This window comes from Leopardus geoffroyi, chromosome X (assembly GCF_018350155.1).
Source record: "Leopardus geoffroyi isolate Oge1 chromosome X, O.geoffroyi_Oge1_pat1.0, whole genome shotgun sequence".
NCBI lineage: Eukaryota > Metazoa > Chordata > Mammalia > Carnivora > Felidae > Leopardus > Leopardus geoffroyi.
The window spans coordinates 128,840,302-128,861,488 of record NC_059343.1 but is presented as its reverse complement, the minus strand read 5'-3'; the positions used below and the strand labels follow the sequence as shown (position 1 = coordinate 128,861,488).

General features: G+C 55.4%; 1 protein-coding gene across 1 annotated transcript; it reads right to left on the bottom strand.

Moving 5' to 3' along the window:
- Positions 1–86: 86 nt before the first annotated feature.
- LOC123594487 (putative GTP-binding protein 6) lies at positions 87–13,817 on the bottom strand. The gene is made up of 11 exons (XM_045471213.1): positions 13,392–13,817; positions 12,955–13,297; positions 8,067–8,204; positions 7,433–7,503; positions 7,152–7,282; positions 6,738–6,808; positions 5,650–5,808; positions 3,339–3,547; positions 1,530–1,678; positions 831–983; positions 87–452 (listed from the first exon to the last, which is right to left on the bottom strand). The coding sequence occupies exons 1-11, from the start codon at positions 13,815–13,817 to the stop codon at positions 317–319; spliced, it is 1,986 nt and encodes a 661-aa protein (XP_045327169.1). The 3' UTR covers positions 87–316.
- Positions 13,818–21,187: the final 7,370 nt, after the last annotated feature.

Here is a 21,187-nt window from a genome sequence, read left to right as displayed (position 1 = left end):
AAGCCCCAAGTGGCTCCTCCCACCCCCGCCACACTGGCAGGACCGTGTGCCTGGCGGCCGGCCCTTGGAAGACTCAGCAAGGCTGGTTTACAGACGCAAGAGCAGAGCTTTTAATATTCCTGTAGCTGGAACAGCGTGGAAGGCAACCCACGCTCAGGTCACAAGCTCGTCCCCGCGGAGTCACCCGAGACCTGACCTCTGACTTCTGGCCGCAAGGGGGCGGCCACCAGCCTTTCGGGCCCAGCAGGAGCAAGGCACCTGAGGGGGCGGGCAGGATGCCCCAAGGCGGTGCTGAGGCCACACAGCCTCCCTTCCCTCACTGGTTGGCTGACTCCAGGAAGAGCTTCCGGAACTTGCTGTAGGCAGAGCTGCTGATGACGACGCTGACATTGGCCGCCCCTGCATCAGGGATCACGTCCACGTCCTGCACCGTCGCCTCCTGGTGCAGCCAGCTGAGGAAGTGAGCAAGGGACACGTCTGTGAGGCGGGCGAGGACCCCAAAGGGCTATGTTCCCAGGAACTGGTCCCAGGCAGAGCGCCGTCCCACAGAACGCTACCCCGGGAGCCCCGTCCCCTGTCCCCGAAGAGTCCCGTCCCCGCAGAGCCCTTGTCCCCCAACCGCACACCGCCTTGCTGTCACTGGTGGGGGACCTACTGGCAACCAACTCCCCCGCCCAGCCGCGTGCCTGTCAGCTCAAGGACGGCCGCGTGCCCCGCAGGCCAAGTCATTAACCCAGATTCGCTGCAGGCGCGTCAGACACCCCGCACCTGCCCCGCGTGCTGGTGCCCTGCCCGGCCTTTCGTGCACCTGCTTGGCCTGCCCCACGCACCTCAGCTGTGCCCCCGCCAGCCGGACTCGGAGCGTGAGGACCTGTCTCCCTGTGGCTCTCAGGACGGCGTCCTCCAGCCGGGCTCTCAGCTCCGGGAGCCCGTGTCCCAAGAGGGCGGACATGGCCACGGCCTGGGATCCTGCCGGGCTGTACCTGCGTCGGGGCGGCGGGCAGACCCACTCAGCCCGGGGAACACCAGCGGGGGTCCCCAAGAACCACCCCCCCCCCCGCCCACGGGGCCTGAACTGTGACTGTGTCAGACGGTCCCAGGAGAGGGCGCGACCCCCGCTGGACAGGGACACAGGGACGGAGAAAACCATAAGGCTGCGGTGACACGGGGGGGGGGGGGGGCTGTGGGGATGAGGGGTTCAGAACATGCGACCCCCGGAACACGGCTGCGGTGACACAGGGGGCCTGTGGGGGTGAGGGGTTCGGAACACGCCGCCCCTCCGATGGCATCGCGATTGTCTTGAGTTCAGGCACCTGAGGGAAGGCAGCCGGGACAAAGGCGCTGGGGACCGCCCCTTTCCCTCCCGCGACCAGCAGGGGGCGCTCCGTGGAAAGCCGGCGGGGCGGGGCGGGGGGCGGTGAGAGGCGGGGTCGGTGAGGGGCGGCGGACGTCACAGATCACCGGGCCGCGTCACCAGTACCTGCGGGAATGAGGTCCGGGGGGAGGGGGGCAGGCTGGGGTCCACTCACCCGGGCACCAGGTCGACCTTGCTATGAACTTCCAGCACGGAGTCCAGCAGCGAGGCGGACAGGCGCAGGCCCCGCAGGGCGGCCGGGACGCTGGCTTTCTGCAGCTCCGTCTCGGGGCGGCTCACGTCTCTCACGTGCACGACCAGATCCTGGGGAGCAGACGGGCCCCGTGCTGGGGACGGGGTTCCGGGGGTCACACAGGAGGATCCGCGCCGGCCGGGGGCTCTCACGGGCACCGCACGGTGGGGTGGGAGTGGGAGCCGGCCCGGCCCCCTCGCTGTCCCCTGCCCTGGTCGCGGTGGAAGGGGGCGGGGGCTCCCTGAGACCAGAGCTGGCCGGGGCCCATGCAGTGTCCTTTGATCAGGGGTCCAGCCGTGGCCAGGCCACCGCCCTCCATGTGATCGGGGGGCCCTGGGCGGGGCCCTGGGCGGCTCCCGCACGAAGACGGCAGGCACCTACCTGTGGGCTCAGGTAGGCCCCCGACCCCCCCCGGGTGCCTTGTTCATCATCCGCGGAAGCCTGAGTCTGTGTTACTCCAAATTTTAAAGGACGCCTCTTCCTACGTTTAAGTAACTTTACAGGTAGGTGACCGATGCACAATTGGGAAAACGCGGGCATCTGACTGGTGCAGCCGTTTTGGCTGGGGTCATGACCTCACGGTTGGTGGGTTCAAGCCCCACCTCGGGCTCGGGCCCGACAGCGTGGAGCCCGCTTGGGATCCTCTCTCTCCCTCTCTCCCAAGACAAATGAAAAAGAATTTGGAAAATGCAGCAAGAAGAAAGAGCTGCCTGTAATTCTGCCCCTGGGAACAGGCACCGCCCACATTCCAGAATGTTCACTTCCAGGTTTTAGATGCGCTTAAAATTAAAGAAATATGTTTTACTTCAGAAATGTTCTAGATTTTCTGGAAATATGGCAGAGTGGACACGTGGCCCTCACCTTGCTGCCACAGCCAACATTAGTCATGGCGTGTGTCACAAGCTGGGGGTAACCCCGGGGTGCACTTGTGACGACATTCCAGGCTCTGTCCCGAGTCACTGGCCTCTCCCTTTCCATTCTGGACACCACCCAGGACACTTGTCACATTGCCGGTCACCTGTCCTTAGCCCCTCTGAGCCCTGACCACGTTGAGCACCGTGCAGGCATTTTGTGGGACGCCCTGTAGCTGAGGTCGGCCTGGTTCATTCTCCTGTTTACACCACGGTTCGCGGTTTGGGGGCAAGACCACAGAGAGCATGCCCTGAGTCCCCGCGGCCACAGCTGTGCACACAGGTGACCTGAGGGCTGAGGGGCAGGCGCCTGGTCGCCTGGACAGCGGCTCCACCTCCTTCTGTGAATTAGTCTTCAAAGGGGTCACCGGACAGGGCTCAGTCTCAGGGTGGCTTAGGCGCCACCTTCCTGAGGGTGTGTGTGTCCAGAGACCCGGCCCCGGGTTGTGTCGTGTGTGAGGGGACCTGGCCCCCATGTTGTGTCGTGTGAGGGGTCCCAGCCCCCACGTTGTGTTGTGTGTGAGGGCACCCAGTCCCAAGGTTGTGTCACATGTGAGGGGATCTGGCCCCAAGTTGTGTCATGCTTGAGGGACTTCGCCCCCACGTTGTATTGTGCATGAGGGAATCCTGCCCCCCAAGTTGTGTCATGTATGAAGGGACCTGCTACCCAGGGTTATGTCGTGTGTGAAGGTACCAGATCCCTATGTTGTGTCACGTGTGAGGGGACCCGGTCCCCAAGGCTGTGTCGTGTGAAGGGACCGGGCCCCAGGTTACACAGGTGTTTTAGGTAATTTGGCCTCTGGGATCATCCCACACTCACTGAATGAGCCACATCTTCCAGGGTGGCGGAGAAGGACTCGATCAGGCCGTGGGGCAGCTGGGAGAGGAAGCCGACGGTGTCCATGTAGATGACGGCCACGCGGGAGGGCAGCCACCCCGCGTGGGCTGTGACGTCCAGTGTCGCAAACAGCCGATCCTGGGGCCGGATGGTGTTATCACCCGTCAGGGCTTTGATCAGCGTGGTTTTTCCTGGAAGGTGGGTCACAGTGGACGCACTGTGTGAGGCCCCCTCACACGTGTCCCACCTCGGTAGCAGTCGAACCCACGTGCATCTGGCCGAGGGGCGGCCATGCGTTGTAAGGTCTCTGAGCTCCTAGTCTCCGCCCTGTGTGGTCAAAGAACCTGCTGTTCTCCGTCACGCTTGCGGCCCAGAGGGCCAGGGCCCAGGGTACGAGTGCCTGTATGCAGGACAGCGGTGGTGCGGACAGGGTGGTGATGGCTGAGGGGGTGAGGGCACCCGTGCACATGAGGATAGTATAGACACAGTCGTCACATTTGTACACGTGTGGGTGACACGTGATTGGCGTCCACATAGACGAGGCAGGTTCTCCGCAAGTCTGAGATGCAGTAGGTATCTGCATGGCAGAAAGGTGATGGTGTAGACAGGGGCCGTGGTGCCTATGGGGCATGTGTGTTGTCTGTGAGGTGGGCTGGGTGTCTGTGTAGACAGAGTGCTGGTGGTAGAATTGAGGTATGTGTATAAGGTGCACCGGACGTCTGTGTAGACGGAGTGATGATGGAGTGGGGTGGGTACACTGTGTGTGAGGTAGGCTGGGCGTCTGTGTAGACAGAGTGATGATGGAGTGGGGCAGGTACACTATGTGTGAGGTAGGCTGGGCCTCTGTGTAGACGGGGGTGTTGGTGGAGTTAGGGTATGTGTATAAGGCGGACCAGATGTCAGTGTAGACGGAGTGATGATGGAGTGGGTCAGGTACACTGTGTATGAAGTAGGCTGGGCGTCTGTATAGACAGGGGTGTTGGTGGAGTTGGGGTATGTGTATAACGTGGACTGGGCATCTGTGTAGATGGAGTGATGATGGAGTGGGGCAGGTACACTGTGAGGTAGGCTGGGCATCTGTGTAGACGGGGGTGTTGGCGGAGTTGGAGTTGTATAAGTTGGACTGGACATCTGTGTAGATGGGGTGGTGGTGAAATCGGTGTGTGTATGTGGGGGGGGGGTAGACGGGGGTGACAGCGTTAATGGAGTGTGGCGGTGTAGACAGGTAGGAGCTGTATGTGTCTGCAATGGCCCCAGAGGACGTCCCCTCCACTCAGCCTTCCTGCAAGAATGCGCCCGTGTGTGTGCCTGACACCTGTGTTCAGGGCCACGCCAGCACCACGCCAGCTCATGGACATTACTGGTGGCCACTGGCTTCAGCCCGCCCCACAGGTGAATGAGGAGATGACCCGGTAGGGCGGCCCCACCTGGACACACAGGTGCCCTCACCACACAGGTCCCGGGGCACAGACTCCTCTGTGCTGGTGAGCCATGGGCCGTGGGCATAACCTAGTAGTACTGAGTTCGGTAGCCTCGGCGGAGCTCCAGAAGCTCGGTGCTGACGCCGCCGTGCGGGCGCACTCGCCGTTTCCCACAGGGTGAGAGCCTGTATCTACCCAAGAGGGATTCTCTGCAGCTGCGGTGCCCCCGCACTTTCTGTTCCAGGTTTTGTGGGAAGTTCCCTCCCTCCTTGAGGACAGGGAGCTGGTGGCGTGAGGCTGGTGGGGACCTCACGCTGGCAGGGGAGTGGACCTCGTGCAGCCCGGCACCCGCTGGCGGACCGGACCCCGACGGTGAGGAAGTCGCACCTGCCGTTGTCTCCCTTTACCGAGCACAGCCGTGAGCTCAGGGCTTCGGGACGAAGGAGACCCGAGGTTGCGTGTCCTGCAGACGATCGCGCTGAGCGCACACGTTAAGCTAAACCACGAGCCCTGTGGTGAGGTCCTACTGCGCACAGTCTGAACCACTTTTATCCTTCTAGGGGCCTGCCCACCATGAATGGTCTTAACACCGTCACCCTTCTGTCTCTCTGAGTCTCAACACACCTGTAAGAGAGGGGAGTGCAGTCCGCTGTCCAGCACTCGATGACCACGCTAGTGACCTGATGGGGCACCCACCGTGGGCCCTGCAAATGCCCCGGGGACATGAGCCATGCTTTCCACCTGTTCTCATCATCCATCGGCCCTCTGAATCCCAGGGCCTTGTTGCATTTGTGAGCGGTTTCTCCCCAAATGCACTAGCAGGGTGGTGGGGGGACGGTGGACCCCCCAGAAGCCCCCAGAACTTCTCTCACCGCAGTTTGTGTATCCCACCATGGAGACCACAGGAAACTCCCGCCGTCTGCGCTGCCTTCCCAGGAGACGCCTTTTCTCCCGAAGTCTGTCCAGGGCCTTCCGAATCTTCAGCTCCTTGTCCTTCAGCAGGCGCCGTTGCACCTGCACGAGCGATTCTCCTGCAAACACCCAACACGGCGAGTCGGTGAGCACACTCGCAGAGACGTAAGAGCAGGGTGAGCCACGCGGGTCCCCGTGTGCGTTGTGGACAGGCATTCTGCCGCTGGGACCCTCCCCCCCCCCCGCCGGCCTGCTCTTCCACACTGCCCTGGGCACCTTCCTGTCTGACAGATGGCTTCACCCAGTGGAGGGTGGCCTCGCCTCCGGACTTCTGCCCTCTGAGGTCACCTGGGCTCCCCTTTATTTGGGAGTAAGGGAGAGCCTCAGAAGGACAGCCCCCATGATATCCAGAGCCACCTGAGCGGTGCCCCAAAGACACATCTACATCCTGACCCCTGGGACCTGTGAACGGGAACTCATTTCGGAATATGGTCTGGGCGCATATAACTGGACAGGGATCTGAGGGGGTCATCCTGGATCAGCGTGGCCCTAAATCCAAAGACAAATGTCTGCATAACATAAGAGAAGACAGAGGAGAAGCCGTGTGAAGACGTGAAGACCCATGTGGGAGGGACGCAGCCACGCGCCCAGGGACGCCTGGAGCCCCAGAAGCTGCAAGAGGCAGGAAGGACCCTCCCCTGGAGCCTCTGGAGGGAACACAGCCCTGCCCACTTGGATCTCAGTGGCCCTGCCCCCCCCCCCCCCGACCCGATCTCAGCGGCCCTGCCCCCACCCCACCCCCCAGATCTCAGACTTCTGGTCTCCAGAGCTGACAGAGTAGATTCCTGAGGTTTTAAGGCTCTGGCTTGTGGTCCTTCATTGCAGCCACCCCAGCAGACCACGTAGATATCCTAGTTTGTGTGAACGGGACCATGCACAAGGTCACATGCAGCCCCACTGGGATCTTTCAGCGCTGCTGTCCCCTTCCTAAGGGTGGCTGCCGTGGCATACCCCCTTCTGAGCACGCGGTGACAAGACCTTACATTACCTGACCCCATGATGTAGCGTGAGCCTCCTCCCCGCCCATCCAGGCAGGCGGTGCTGCTACTCAGGTGGGACCTGCCGTGGAAAGGGGGCGTCTCAGTAGACGGGGTGACACGTCCGTGCCCATCTAGGGGGAGCGCACCAGGTGACAGCACACAGACGCGAGGGTGAGATGAGAACTCTGGGTGGAGAGAGCGAGGCAGGGGGTCTTTCCTCCTGCCTGGATCTTCACCGTCACGGAAGGGGGGGGGCCCCACAGCGGGGTGACCTGTCCGGGTAGGCACGCTGCTTGGACAGGAGCCTGACAGGCCTCGTCCGGGAGGGCACGGCCAGCCCTGCCTTCCGTCTTCACCGCACCCCAGGCAACGGGTCGGACACGCGACTACGCGAGCCGCGAGAGCTGGGGTGTGCCCCGAACCTGAGAAGGGGGAGCTCAGCCAGCGCCACCTGCAGCCGGGCCTCCTTCGTCCGGGCGTTGCAGCGGAAAATGGAAAGAACAACGGTGAATCGGTCAAACACCTGCACGCCCCAGGCGGCCTCCAGTTCTTTCTGGAAACGGAGGGAGGGAGTGAGGGCATCTGCAGCGGTGTCTCGGGTGAAGGGGGCCTCCGAGACGGCGTCGGCAATCCCAGGGCCTCCTCCGTCCGACCCGATTCCCTCAGCCCGGAGCGTGGGAAGCGCCCTGAGACTCCCGCGTACCTTGGTGGGCGGGGCCATCCTCTCCACATTCAGAAAGACCGCGGTGATTTCTGGCAACGCTCTGATTTTCTCTGAGGAAAAGAGAAGGTTCGGTCGGACGTCAGGGCTCCATGGGGTCTGTCGTGGGGCCGACCCTGGGCTCAGGCTGGCTGTGGTCACCGGGTACCCCTCGACTCCCTGAGTGCGTATTTGGGAAGTCGGGTGTGTGAGGCAGGGGAGGGGAGGACCGGGGTCCCTTCGGGGGTCGGGGGTCTTGCACACTCAGGTGACACGACCCCACGGGGTCTGAATGGCTCCATGACCTGTGGTGACAGAGCCGGGCGGTGAGCACCCCCTCAGCGTATCCGCAGGGCTCGCCGCTCTGAAGTGTGACACCCCCGGGGGTCCCTGGAAGGCAGGGTTCACACACAGCACCCTGTCTGCGGGGAGGGCCGGGCTGGGGTCCCGGGGCCGGTTTCCACCGGACTCTAAATTGCCCCGACGGCCCCATCGGGCACAGTTCAGATTGCGATTGGGGCACGGAGGCATTTTTGACGTCTGGTCCAAGTTCCCGTGAGGACGCCTCTACTCGGCCCAGACGGCGAGCCCCACCGTTCCTGCTCCAGGAGGAAGAGAGCCAAGGAGCAGGGCCCACCTGTCAGGTGCCGCAGGGTCCCTCTGCCGAACGCGACCTTCCCGTCGGCTGTTCTGGCGGGCACCACCATCCTTTCCACCACCGACCAGCCGTCCAGCGTGTGGACCAGAGATTCCGCCTCCACCACCTGCCGGTCAGCTTCGGGGAGACACGGGGCCAGGGTGAGGGACACACCCCTGCGAGGTCAGCCCCGGGGCCCCGTGCTCCCCAGCTCGGATGGCTGCCCGCACGGCGGCACAGAGGTCCGGACGCAGCACCCAGGCAGGCGCCTGGTCCGAAACACGGCTGTGTGCCTCCAGCCCCAGACCGTTGCGGCCCCCGCTCACGCTGGACGCCGGGGGCTGGGCAGATAACGGGACGTGGGCTCGGTGAGGCCCCCGCGGTCTGTCGTGACCCAGCGGACAGCGGGTCTCGGGACGGAGCCCAGGAACTGGCTACATTCATCGCCTGCAGGGTGGGCTGTGAGCCCCCGCTTAGGCAGGGAGTGGGGCGCTGGTGCCGGTGGGTCCTGGGGCTTGGAGTCCTGGCTGCTGCCGACAGGGCCGAGGGGGGCTCGGGGCTCTGTGACACGGAGGCCAGCGTGCTGGGTCCCACCCCTGTGACACTTGTCCTAAGCGCCCGCTGTGCCCCAGTGCGGTCCGCCCTCTCCCGGCGGCCGCCTTGGAGCACAGAGTCCTCAGGTTCCCCTGAGGGACCCCGCTGGTCCTCCTCACCTCGCCCCTCTGGGTGGGGTCCCCTGACTTCCCTCCTTAACCGTCACACGTGGGGCATCGGCAACCCCCACAGACGCGGTCTTTCCTGACCTCCGTGGGGGGCCACGTCCCCACTCAACCATGGATCACCGTGCAGCTTCCCACAACCCCCCTGGCGGTCCTGCTCCTGTGGCCACTCCCACAGCCACCGGCCTGGGGGTCTGGTCGAAGTGCCACGTGGGACCCCCAACGCTAATGCTCGGGGATCCACCAGGTGGGGATGAAACCTCAGGACACTTGTGTATTCACAGTTCACATGCACGGGCTCACTCACAACTGGGCCCTGCTCGCAGGACTACGGAGGCTTCCCCCACCCCTCACCTCCCCACCCCTGCACCACAACTCCCTACCCCTGCACCACAGCTCCCCACCCCCGCCCCACACCTCCCCTCCCCTGCCTCACACCTCGGCACCACACCACTGAAGACCAGTTGACACCACTTCCTTGTACCCCATCTATCACATCCGGCCATTAGGAGAAAATTACAGGGTGTACTGACAGGTGACAAACGTGATGTAAAGACACAGAGCAGCGTCAGAGCCAGTGGAATATGGCAGGAATGCTGGAATTATCGGACCAGGAACTTACAACAACTATGATTCATATGCTAAGGGCTCTGACAGATAAAGGAGCCGGCAAGCAAGGACAGATGGGCAACGTAAGCAGACAGATGGAAATTTGAAGAAAGAGCCAAACAGAAATGCTGGCTGTCACAAACACTCCAAGGAAAAGGAAGAATCCGCTAATAGGCTTATGAGTGGGCCGGGCAAGGCCAAGGAATGAATCTCTAAGCTTGAAGACAGGACAAGAGTCGTGATGAAGAAATTCCGACTGTGAATGACGTAGAGAAACTGAAAAGTCAAGCCACAAACTAGAAGAAAATATTTGTAAAAAACATCTGTGAAAGGGCTATTATCCAGAAGAACTCTTAAAACTTAGCAATAAAAGAAGAACTTGAGGGGCGCCTGAGGGCTCAGTTGGTCGAGCGTCTGACCTTGGCTCAGGTCATGATCTCGCGGTTCGTGACTTCGAGCCCCACGTCGGGCTCTGTGCTGACAGCTCGGAGCCCGGAGCCTGCTTCGGATTCTGTGTGTCTCTCTCCTTCTGTCCTTGCCCTGCTGGCACTCTGTCTCTGTCTCTCAAAAAGTGAATAAACATTAAAAAATGTATTTTAAGGGGCCCCTGGGTGGCTCAGTGGGTCGAGTGTCCAACTTCGGCTCAGGGCATGATCTCGCGGCTTGTGAGTTCGAGTCCCGCATCGGGCTCTGTGCTGAGAGCTCAGAGCCTGGAGCCTGCTTTGGATTCTGTGTCTCTCTCTCTCTGCCCCTTCCCTGCTCATGCTCTGTCTCTGTCTCTCAAAGATGAATAAACGTTTAAAAAAAAAATAAAAAAAAAAAAACTTGATCAAAAGCTGGGTCAAACAGGACGCCTCAGTGGCTCGGTCGGTTGAGGGTCTGACTTTGGCTCAGGTCACAATCTTATGGTTTGTGAGATCGAGCTCTGCGCGGGGCTGTCAGTGGGAGTTGGCTTGGGGCCCTCTGCCCCCTCTCTCTTCACCTCTCCCGCTCCCGCTCTCTGAGAAATAAACTTTAAAAAAATTTATAACAAAAATATAAAAAAACAAAAGCTGGGCTGAAGACCTAACACACACTTGACCACAGAAGCTGGGGAGAGACGCTCTGTACCATATGTGGTTGGGGAAATGAATGCACGTTACCTCGAGAGCCACGCACACCTGTGAGGCTGGCCCAGACGCAGAACGCGGACAACACCTGACACTGGTGACACGGGTGCAGCAAGAACCCTCCTTCGTCGCCGATGGGAACCCAAAGTGGTGCAGCCGCTGGCAAAGCAGTTTGGTGCTTTCTTATAAAACCAAATGTGCTCTTACCAGAGGGTCCAGCAGAATGCTCCCTGGTATTTACACAAGTGAACAGAAACTTAGGTCCACACAAAGCTGCACGTGGATGTTTACAGCAGCTTGGAAGCAACCTTGATGTCCCTCCGCAGGTGGATGAATAAATACACTGGGGGCCATCCAGACAATAGGGTCTTAGCACCACCAGAAACAAATGAGCTGTACGGCCACAGAAACTCACGCAGGAGCCTTAGATGCATGTGATTGAGCGACAGGAGCCGGTCTGAAAAGGCTGCGTAGTGGATGGTTCTAACCCTATGATGTTCTGGAAAAGGCAGAACGAGGCACATAGTAAAAATATCTGCAGTTGCCAGGAAGGGGGTGGGGTGAAGCATGAACAGGAGGGGCAGTGAAACCCTCTGCAGAATCCTGTAATGATGGACCCGTAACATTGTACATTGTCTAGACCCACAGAGCGTGAAACACTGAGAGTGAATCGTACTGTAAACCATGGACTCTGGGTGATTCCATGTTCACGTAGGTTCCTGGATCGTAATACGTGTCCTGCTCTGGTGTGGATGCTGGTAACACACGAGGCTAACCAGGTGGGACAGGAGGTACGGGGAACCCTCCGTACTGTCTTCTCAAGTTTCCTGTGCAACTAACACTACTCTAAAAGGATTTAAAAGAGAAAACAAGGAACATAGCACTGAGATGGAATGTTCTTGAACAGGAAAGTTCACAGGAACAGAGAGCAGATTCGTGGCTGTGAGGGACGGGATGGGGATGCGATGCAAAGTGGCTGGTATTAAGGGGACAGGGCCTCCTGTGGTGATATGAACCACACAGAGGGGCTGGCTGCAATGTGCTAAATGCTACTGAACTGTGCCCAGCAGACGGCTAATTGTACGAATGACATGTTAATTTTTTTTTTTTCAACGTTTATTTATTTTTGGGACAGAGAGAGACAGAGCATGAACGGGGGAGGGGCAGAGAGAGAGGGAGACACAGAATCAGAAACAGGCTCCAGGCTCTGAGCCATCAGCCCAGAGCCTGACGCGGGGCTCGAACTCACGGACCGCGAGATCGTGACCTGGCTGAAGTCGGACGCTTAACCGACTGCGCCACCCAGGCGCCCCACGAATGACATGTTAATAAAGGTCTAAGGGGAAGAGGGGAATTAAAAGAACCCACTGTATCAGGTCACCCTCCTGCTCAATGCAGAGTACTCGTGACAACCCCAGCACTTACAGCCCACATCAGTGTGTGTTAGACACCCAGGGACTCCACTGTAAGTGCCCCCACCTCCCCAAAGCCACCCAGCCAGCCTGCCGGGGGTCACAGGCCGTGCTCCCTGGAGGACCCCTCTCTGGAGACTGTCCTCACATCTCTGTGCCTGCCCCTTTCCACTGTGGGGTCTGGTCTTCCCAAGCCATTCAGGATCGCCCTGCTGAGACCCTCGAACCACGTTTTCGCCCACCCGAAGCACGTGGGCCCAGGAGGTAGCTCTCTGCCGTGAGTGCATGCTGTGCCCCGAGCCTCCATCAGCACAGGCACAGCACTGGCTGTTAGCTACTGGGGGGAACGGTGGTGGTCCCAGGCAGCTGCCCTGGAGAGGGCAGGCAGACAAGGGTTTGCGGTTCCGGGTATAAAGTGCATGTACTATAACCGTCTTCTTGCGCAATCTTTCGTATTCAGTGGTTACATAAACGAAAATGCTGCACAGTAAGGTACTTAAGGATCCGTCTCACACACACACACTCACAAACACACACAGACGGGGCACACTGGCTCTAGACTTTTGTTAGATTCTTTACAAAAGAACGGGTAGGACACAACACACAATGCAGGGGAGAGGAGGGCTTAACCAGGAAGCAGGCTGAGAGGGGATAGGGCCAGGCAGCGGGGAGCTGGTGCTGCCTCCAGCAGGTTTAAGGGGGATGGGTGCTGGCATTTCAGTGCTGCGCTTGGCGCCCCGCCCCCTCAGCCCAAGCCCTCCGAGTCTCCGCCCCCGATGCCCCGCCCCTCCCACTCTCCGCCCCCAGAGCGCCACCCCGGAGCTCTGGACTTGGAAGCCCCGCCCATCCCAATCTCCGCCCCCAGCGCCAGCCCTGAAAGCCCCGCCCCCAGCCTCCACTCCGGAGTTCAAGCGCCTACAACCACGCCCCCCAAGCCCCGAACCCCCACTGAGCTCCAGCCCGATTCTCCCGAGTCTCCGCCCCCTGGAAGCCCCGCCTCTGAGTCCCCGGCTCCGCCCGCGGCGCAGTTCCTGCGCACCTCGGGTCCGCTGCGGCTTCCCGGGTCCCCACTTGACCTCAGGGTGAACCAGGCACACACACTGGGTCCCCACCGGCAGCAAAGGGTCCCTCCTCAGCAGCTCCTCCTCCTCTTCTTCCTCGTCCTCGGCATCTTCTGGTTCCTCCACCTCTCCCGTTCGGCTTCTCGGGCCATCAGCCGGTGGGCCCCGTCCTCCGCCCCCTCGCCCCTTGAGGCCCCCGGGCCCGAAGGTGGCGAGCGCGCGCTCAGGGCAGAACAGCAGCGGCGGCGCGGGTCTCGGAGCCCGGTGGCAAAGAACCACGCGAGACAGCCGGGCCCCCGGGCGGATGGCGGCCCGCAGGGCCTACTTCCCGCGCTCACCGGAACGCTATGGGGCGGGGCTTGGGGTGGGGCGTGTTCCCATGCGAACTCCCCATTGGCCGCCGGACTTAACATGCTCGTCGCCGCTTGATTGACGCGAGTGGTCCTGGGCAGGCAAAATTTGGAACTACGCCGCCGCCGGGGATTAGCTTCGCTTCCGCGGATCCTGCTCGGGGTGTATGCCCGCATCGGTAGTGCCACCAGCGGGGCAGGCGCGGGCATCCGACCCTGGGCGGGCGCTTCCCCACACCTGTCCCTATCCGGCTTCTGAGCGGGACCGGTGGTTTGGTCCTGGAGGCCTGACTGCTCCCCCAGAGGTCCCACATACTGCCAGGAGGTACGAGGCTGCCCCGGGGGTGGGGGTGCCTCCAAATCCTGCCGCGGGGGTCCGAGTGAGGCCGCGGGGGTACACATCCAGCCTTGGGGTTAGAGGAGCTCCCTCGGGGGTCCCACATCCAGCCTTGGAGATAGGAGTGCTCCCTCAGCGGTCCCACATCCTGCATTGGGGGTCCGAGTGCTGCCCCGGGGGGGGGGGTCTCCACATCCTGCCTTGGGGTCCGAGTGAGGCCGCGGGGGGCACACATCAGACTTGAGGCTCAGAGTGCTCCCCCAGGGTTCCCACACCCTGCTTAGGGGTGTGAAGGCACCCCTTGGGGGGTCCTACATACTGCCTTGGGGGGTCCAAGTGCTCCTCCAGGTTTCCCACATCTTGCCTTGGGGGTCTGAGACCTTTTTGGGGGGTCCGGAATTCTACCTTGCAGGTCTAGTACTGCCCTGGGGGATCCCACATCCTGCCTTGGAGGGTTGCCCATACATTTGTCTGGCCTGGAACCCAAAAACTAATCCGGACAGGCACCCTCCCTTATGCACTCCACTCAGCCCTTTTGGTCAACAACTGCACTGTTGTAGGTTCAGTCCCTGGAGCCTCCTGGGACCTAACCCTAAATATAACTGAAACCCTAACCATAACCCTCAACCGAAACCTAACCCTATCTCCAAACCTAAACCTATGCTTGACCTGCACCATCCCATGGGCCCTCATTTCAGCCCTCCAGGGAGATCACCAGCCTAGAGTAGCTTCGGCCCTGGCGGCATTCCTGGACCAAACCCTAACCTAGCTAAGGCTCTCACCTCATGGGGACCCAACCAAAATCTGACAATACCATGCACATGGGGTCCAAGAGCGGTGCAGGATCACTTGGCACAGAACCTGGAACATCAACATGTCATTTCCAAGGCCCGGCAGAAGCTGCCCAAGAGGATTCCTGTTGCCAACCCGACCAGTGGCCCATATATTTGTGTGGCCTTGGAACCCAAAGACTAATCCTGACCGGGACCTTCCCATGTGTACTCCACTCAGCCCGTCGGGGAGACAACTGCACTGCCCTGGGTTCAGCAGCTGGAGCCTCCTGGGACCCAACCCTAACCCTAACTGTAACCCTAACCATAACCCTCACCCTAACCCTAACCCTGTCTCAAACCCTAACCCTACACTTGATCCGTACCCTCCCATATGCCCTCACTTCAGCCCTCAAGAGAGATCACGAAACTGATGTCGCTTCGGCCCTGGCGATGTCCCTGGACCAAACCCTAACCCTAGCTAAGGCTCTCTCCCCATGGGGACCCAATTCCAAAGTCTGACAAAAACAAACACACGGGTTCTAGAATCAGTGTAGAAATACTCGGCATGGAACGTGGAACATCATGTCATTTCCCAAGCGTGACTGCAGCTGCAGGAGAGGATTCCTGACCCTACCCAAAAAGTGGCACATACATTTGTTCGGCTTTGGAACACAAGGACTAATCCTGACAGGCACCCTCCCTTGTGCAGTCCACTCAGCCCTTCAGGGAGACAACTGCACTGCTCTGGGTTCAGAGCCTGGAGCCTCCTTGAACCTAAACCTAACCCTAACTGTAACCCTAACCCTAACTAACCCTCACCCTAACCCTAACTCTATCCCTTACCTACACTTGACCTGCACCCTTCATGGGCCCTCACTTCAGCCCTCGAGGGAAATCATGAGACTGGAGTCATTTCATCCCTGGTGACGTCTCTGGACCGAACCCTCACTGAAGCTAAGGCTGTCTCCTGATGAGGACCCATTCCTAACTCTGAAAACACCATGTACATGGGTCCCAGTAGCGTGCATGATCAATCTGAGGGAATGTGGAAAATCACCATGTCATTTCCAAAGCTCAATTGGATTTGCACGACGGGGCTCCTGACGCCCTGCTGAAGAGTGGCCCACACAAGAGGCTGGCTCTGGAAGCCAAAATCTAAGCCTGACCGGCAGCCTTAACCTATACCTAACCCTAACCCTAACCCTACACCTACCCTAACCCTACACCTATCCCTAACTTCAACCCTAACCCGTTTCAAGTTTCCCCACTGGTGCCCCAGGTAGAAATAGACAATTGGGAACAAATTAATGAATGAACACAGATTGAACATCTGTGTTTTAATGTTTTTAAATGTTTTTATTTATTTTTGAGACAAAGAGAGACAGAGCATGAGCAGAGGAGGGGCAGAGAGAGAGGGAGACACAGAATCCAAAGCAGGCTCCAGGCTCTGAGCTGTCAGCACAAAACCCGACATAGGGCTCTCACTCATGGACTGTGAGATCATGACCTGAGCTGAAGTCAGACCCTTAACCGACTGAGCCACCCAGGCACCCCGAACATCTGTGTTTTAAATGAACATCTGTGTTAAATGAACACAGATGGAACATATTTGATATTGAAAGGGATTTGATATTTAAACGTATTAAGTTTGTTGGTTTAAGATAGACATGTCTTTAAAGTTATCATTAAGTAAATAAAACTTTTTTTATTTAAAAAAAATTTTAATGTTTATTTTTTGAGGGTGAGACAGAGTGTGAGCGGGGGAGGGGCAGAGAGAAAGAGGGAGGCACAGAATCCGAAGCAGGCTCCAGGCTCTGAGCTGTCAGCACAGAGCTCAACATGGGACTCAAAACCACAAGCTGTGAGATAATAACCTGAGCCGAAGTCAGATGCTTAACTGACTGAGCCACCCAGGCGCCCCCATAAAATTTTTTTCTACCTAATGTTTTCTGAAGGTCAAATAAGGTCTTGTTATCTCTGTTACAATTTGTCAGCAAAAAAGGTGACTTATAATGATGGTTAATTTTGTCTGTCTCAAAGTTTTCATGGGTAATTTTTACGATAGCTTTCAAAGTTTTTGGTAACCTAAAACGTTAAAGTTTTGCTTGCATGATAAATTGAGAATTGAGATTGAATTAATTGGATATCAGGCGAGATAAGAGGCTAATTACTAATTACTAAATGTAGGTTTGTGCTTCTGACTTGTTGCAGAGAAACAAAGGATATTTGGATATGTGAGGAAACATGCTTAATAGATTCATAAGTTTGTCATCTAAAGAGATTCTGCTGTAACGTAGAGTTCACAAATGGTTACTACTTAGTTTTCAGTGGAGACTAAGATTTCTAAGAGTTAAAATTCTGCTAAATGTAGTTAATACTGATGGAAATAAGAAAAGGAACTCTGTAGAGAAGTAGGAGATATGAAATAAAGATTTAAAAAATTGAAATATATTTTTGTTGAAGGTAAAAGAAAGTAATCTTGTCCTAAATGAGACTGGTTATTTTAAAAGAAATGGCTTGGGAGAAAATCTAAATGGAAAGGAAAGTCGTAGAAGGTCTATGTGGGGAAATCTTTGGAAAGGAATTTTATGTGTAGTCAGGATGGGCTAAAGTTAAAATAATTGGATTTTCGGGGCACCTGGGTGGCTCAGTCAGTTGAGCATCCGACTTCAGATCAAGTCATGATCTCACGGTTCGTGAGTTCGAGCCCTGCATCGGGCTCTGTGCTGACAGCTCAGAGCCTGGAACCTGCTTTGGATTCTGTGTCTCCCTCTATGTCCTCCCCTCCTCCCCTTCTCAAAAATAAATAAACATTAAAAATTTTTAAAAAAATAAATGGATTGTAAATTGCACTGTGTTAAGATTCAATTCCTCCTCCTTTGATCCAAAGGCTTGGAAAATAATAGCAATACCTTTGGTGTCGGCCTCCAAATTCTCCAAATTTGTGTTGTTTCTGTTTAGCAGAGAATGGATGCCTCTGCCATATGAGGAATGGATGATATATAAAGGGCTTTTACTGAGATATATGGGAGCCATCTTACTAAACTTAGCCCGTTGTATGCCAAAATTGATATCCACATGGCTGGAACATATGTGTGTGGGCATTGCTAAAAAAGGCAGGGAAATAGACCTTGACTTTGGCCCTTTAATCCCCTCCCTCAATGGTGGGTGATCAATATGTAAGTTCCTGTTGGGCAAAAATAAAATTAGTGCATTCTATGACAACCAGGGAAGTCTCGCTTGGTCACAGTCCATACCCCCAAGGTCCTGCAGGCAGGAAACGGAGGGGTAGGAGAAATTGGGGAAGAAAAGGTCAGCTCTCAGGGGTAAGGTCAAGCCTGGGTAAGAGTGGCTACTCCCAGCACCTCACAAGACTGACAGGGCTCTTGGCTGCCAGTCACATAGCCAGCCAAAACACGGGGTCAGAAGCTCAGGTTTCTCCTGGCCAGCTATAGGAAATTGAGATAAGGGATGCCTTTCTTCCTTTTTCTTATAGATGTATAATTCCCCAACCAAGGCCATTATTCCTTTGGAATGCATTATGATTCATTTCCTATTGCACAAAGCCTCGGCCCCAATACAAATTGGAGGAGAAAACATGGCTTCAGAAGGAAAATATCAATGATAATACTATCCTACAATCGAACTTGTTTTGCAAATGTAAAGAAAAATGGGGAGAATCTCCCTATGTTCATTGTTTTGGGGCCTTAAATCAAAATATATGTAAGCAATGTCAGGTGGATCCTGATTTAATGGCAAACCTTTCTAAAGCCCAGCAATCAAGAGGGGAAACAATTAAGGGCCCCTTACCTGTGTCCAAAGCAGACCTAGAGAAGGAGGACGGAAAGTCTTCCGCCTCGACCTCCTCCTCCTCGGGTCCTCAATCTATATAAAAAAATTCAACTCTGCTCCCTGCTACCCACCTTATCCAGGCATGTTTCCCTTACAAGAAGCTAGAATGCCAGAAGGGGAAACCATTACATTATAAGATTTAAGACAGATAAAAAGAGATCTAGGTAAATTTTCTGATCGGATAAAAATGTACAGGCTTTTCAGAATATTGCGTATGTTTTTAAGTTGACCTGGAAAAATATAATGCTTTTGTTAAATCAGACTCTTAAGACAGAAAAATGTGGGGTTCAGGTAGCAGCTAAGAGATATGGAGATGAGCAACTCATTAATTACCATGGGACTGGAGGTCCTATAGGGAACTTTCAGCTCCCTACTACTGGAGCTCAGGCAGTTCCACCCCAAGATCCTAATTGGGACCATGACCATCCCAATGGGGAATGATATTGCTCCACCTCCAAGCTTATGTTTTGGAAAAATTAAAGAAATCTAAGATTAAGCCCTTAAAGTATGCTAAATTAGCCACTATTTTACAAACACAAAATGAGAGCCTGATGGCCTTCCTGGAGACGTTGAGGGAATCTCTCATTAAATATATGGGTATCTCCCCCGACACCTCTAAGGCTGAGATGATTTTAAAGGACAAAGTTGTCACTCAGCCCAAGATATTCAGAGGAAATGCAAAAATTGGCTGTTGGTCTGGAAGGGACACTGAAGGAGCTCTTACGAGCTACCAATTGGGTATATTACAACCAAGATTTAAAAAAAAAAAAGAATCTTGAGGCCTTGGTCATGGCCTTATGTACCATGTCAGTACTATGTAATACTAGACTTCCAGAGGTCCCGGCACCAAATGCCATGTATGTGGCCATAGAGGGCCCTGGAAATAAGACTGCCCTCAGAAGAGACAACGAAGTCAAAGCCCTGTAAGCCATGCTCCTTGTGTGGAGACAATCACCAGAAGCCTGAATGCCCCCAGGGACCTCTATCTGCAAGGGCTCAGAAAACCAGTGTCCCTGGAAGGGATTGATGGGGTCTGGGCTCTTCGGGATGGCTCCCAGAACCAATTGTCTATTGGAAGCCCAGAGCCTCAGGTAACTCTGGAAAATTCAGGTAACTAGGAAGCCGGTTCAGTTTCTTCTTGATACTGGAGCCACCTTTTCTGACCCCCTTTCCACTCCAGGCCAACTGTCCAAATGCCAGAATTACAATTAGAGGCATCTCTGGAAAACTTCTAACTAAATATTTTTCTCAGCCCCTGGGATGTATGAGGGAAAACCTAATTTTTTCTCATTCATTCCTCATAATGACAGAGAGCCTTACTCCCTTGCAAAAAAGGACATTATAACTAAATTAGAGACTATAGTGCTACAAACTCCAGGACAGATAAACAATTATGTGAGTTGGGAAATTACTGGATATTGTAGGCTGTGGATACCAGGGTTCAGAAAATAGCTCTCCTGCTATATCAACTATTTCCGACCCCCCCCCCCCCAGGGGAGTTCTACCAGACGTTTATTTTTTTATTATTATTTTTTTCATTTATTTTTTATTTTTTTATTTTTTATTTTTTTTCAATATATGAAATTTATTGTCAAATTGGTTTCCATACAACACCCAGTGCTCATCCCAAAAGGTGCCCTCCTCAATACCCATCACCCACCCTCCCCTCCCTCCCACCCCCATCAACCCTCAGTTTGTTCTCAGTTTTTAAGAGTCTCTTATGCTTTGGCTCTCTCCCACTCTAACCTCTTTTTTTTTTTTTTCCCCTCCCCTCCCCCATGGGTTTCTGTTAAGTTTCTCAGGATCCACATAAGAGTGAAAACATATGGTATCTGTCTTTCTCTGTATGGCTTATTTCACTTAGCATCACACTCTTCAGTTCCATCCACGTTGCTACAAAGGGCCATATTTCGTTCTTTCCCATTGCCATGTAGTACTCCATTGTGTATATAAACCACAATTTCTTTATCCATTCATCAGTTGATGGACATTTAGGCTCTTTCCATAATTTGGCTATTGTTGAGAGTGCTGCTATGAACATTGGGGTACAAGTGCCCCTATGCATCAGTACTCCTGTATCCCTTGGGTAAATTCCTAGCAGTGCTATTGCTGGGTCATAGGGTAGGTCTATTTTTAATTTTTTGAGGAACCTCCACACTGTTTTCCAGGGTGGCTGCACCAATTTGCATTCCCACCAACAGTGCAAGAGGGTTCCTGTTTCTCCACATCCTCGCCAGCATCTATAGTCTCCTGATTTGTTCATTTTGGCCACCCTGACTGGCGTGAGGTGATATCTGAGTGTGGTTTTGATTTGTATTTCCCTGATGAGGAGCGACGTTGAGCATCTTTTCATGTGCCTGATGGCCATCTGGATGTCTTCTTTAGAGAAGTGTCTATTCATGTTTTCTGCCCATTTCTTCACTGGGTTATTTGTTTTTCGGGTGTGGAGTTTGGTGAGCTCTTTATAGATTTTGGATACTAGCCCTTTGTCCGATATGTCATTTGCAAATATCTTTTCCCATTCCATTGGTTGCCTTTTATTTTTATTTTTTTTAAACATTTATTTATTTTTGAGACAGAGAGAGACAGAGAATGAACAGGGGAGGGTCAGAGAGAGAGGAAGACACAGAATCTGAAGCAGGCTCCAGGCTCTGAGCTGTCAGCACAGAGCCCGACGCGGGACCCGAACTCTCAGACCATGAGATCATGACCTGAGCAGAAGTCGGACGCTTAACCGACTGAGCCACCCAGGCACCCCCCGTTAGTTGCCTTTTAGTTTTATTGGTTGTTTTCTTTGTAGTGCAGAAACTTTTTATCTTCATAAGGTCCCAGTAGTTCATTTTTGCTTTTAATTCCCTTGCCTTTGGGGATGTGTCAAGTAAGAGATTGCTACGGCTGA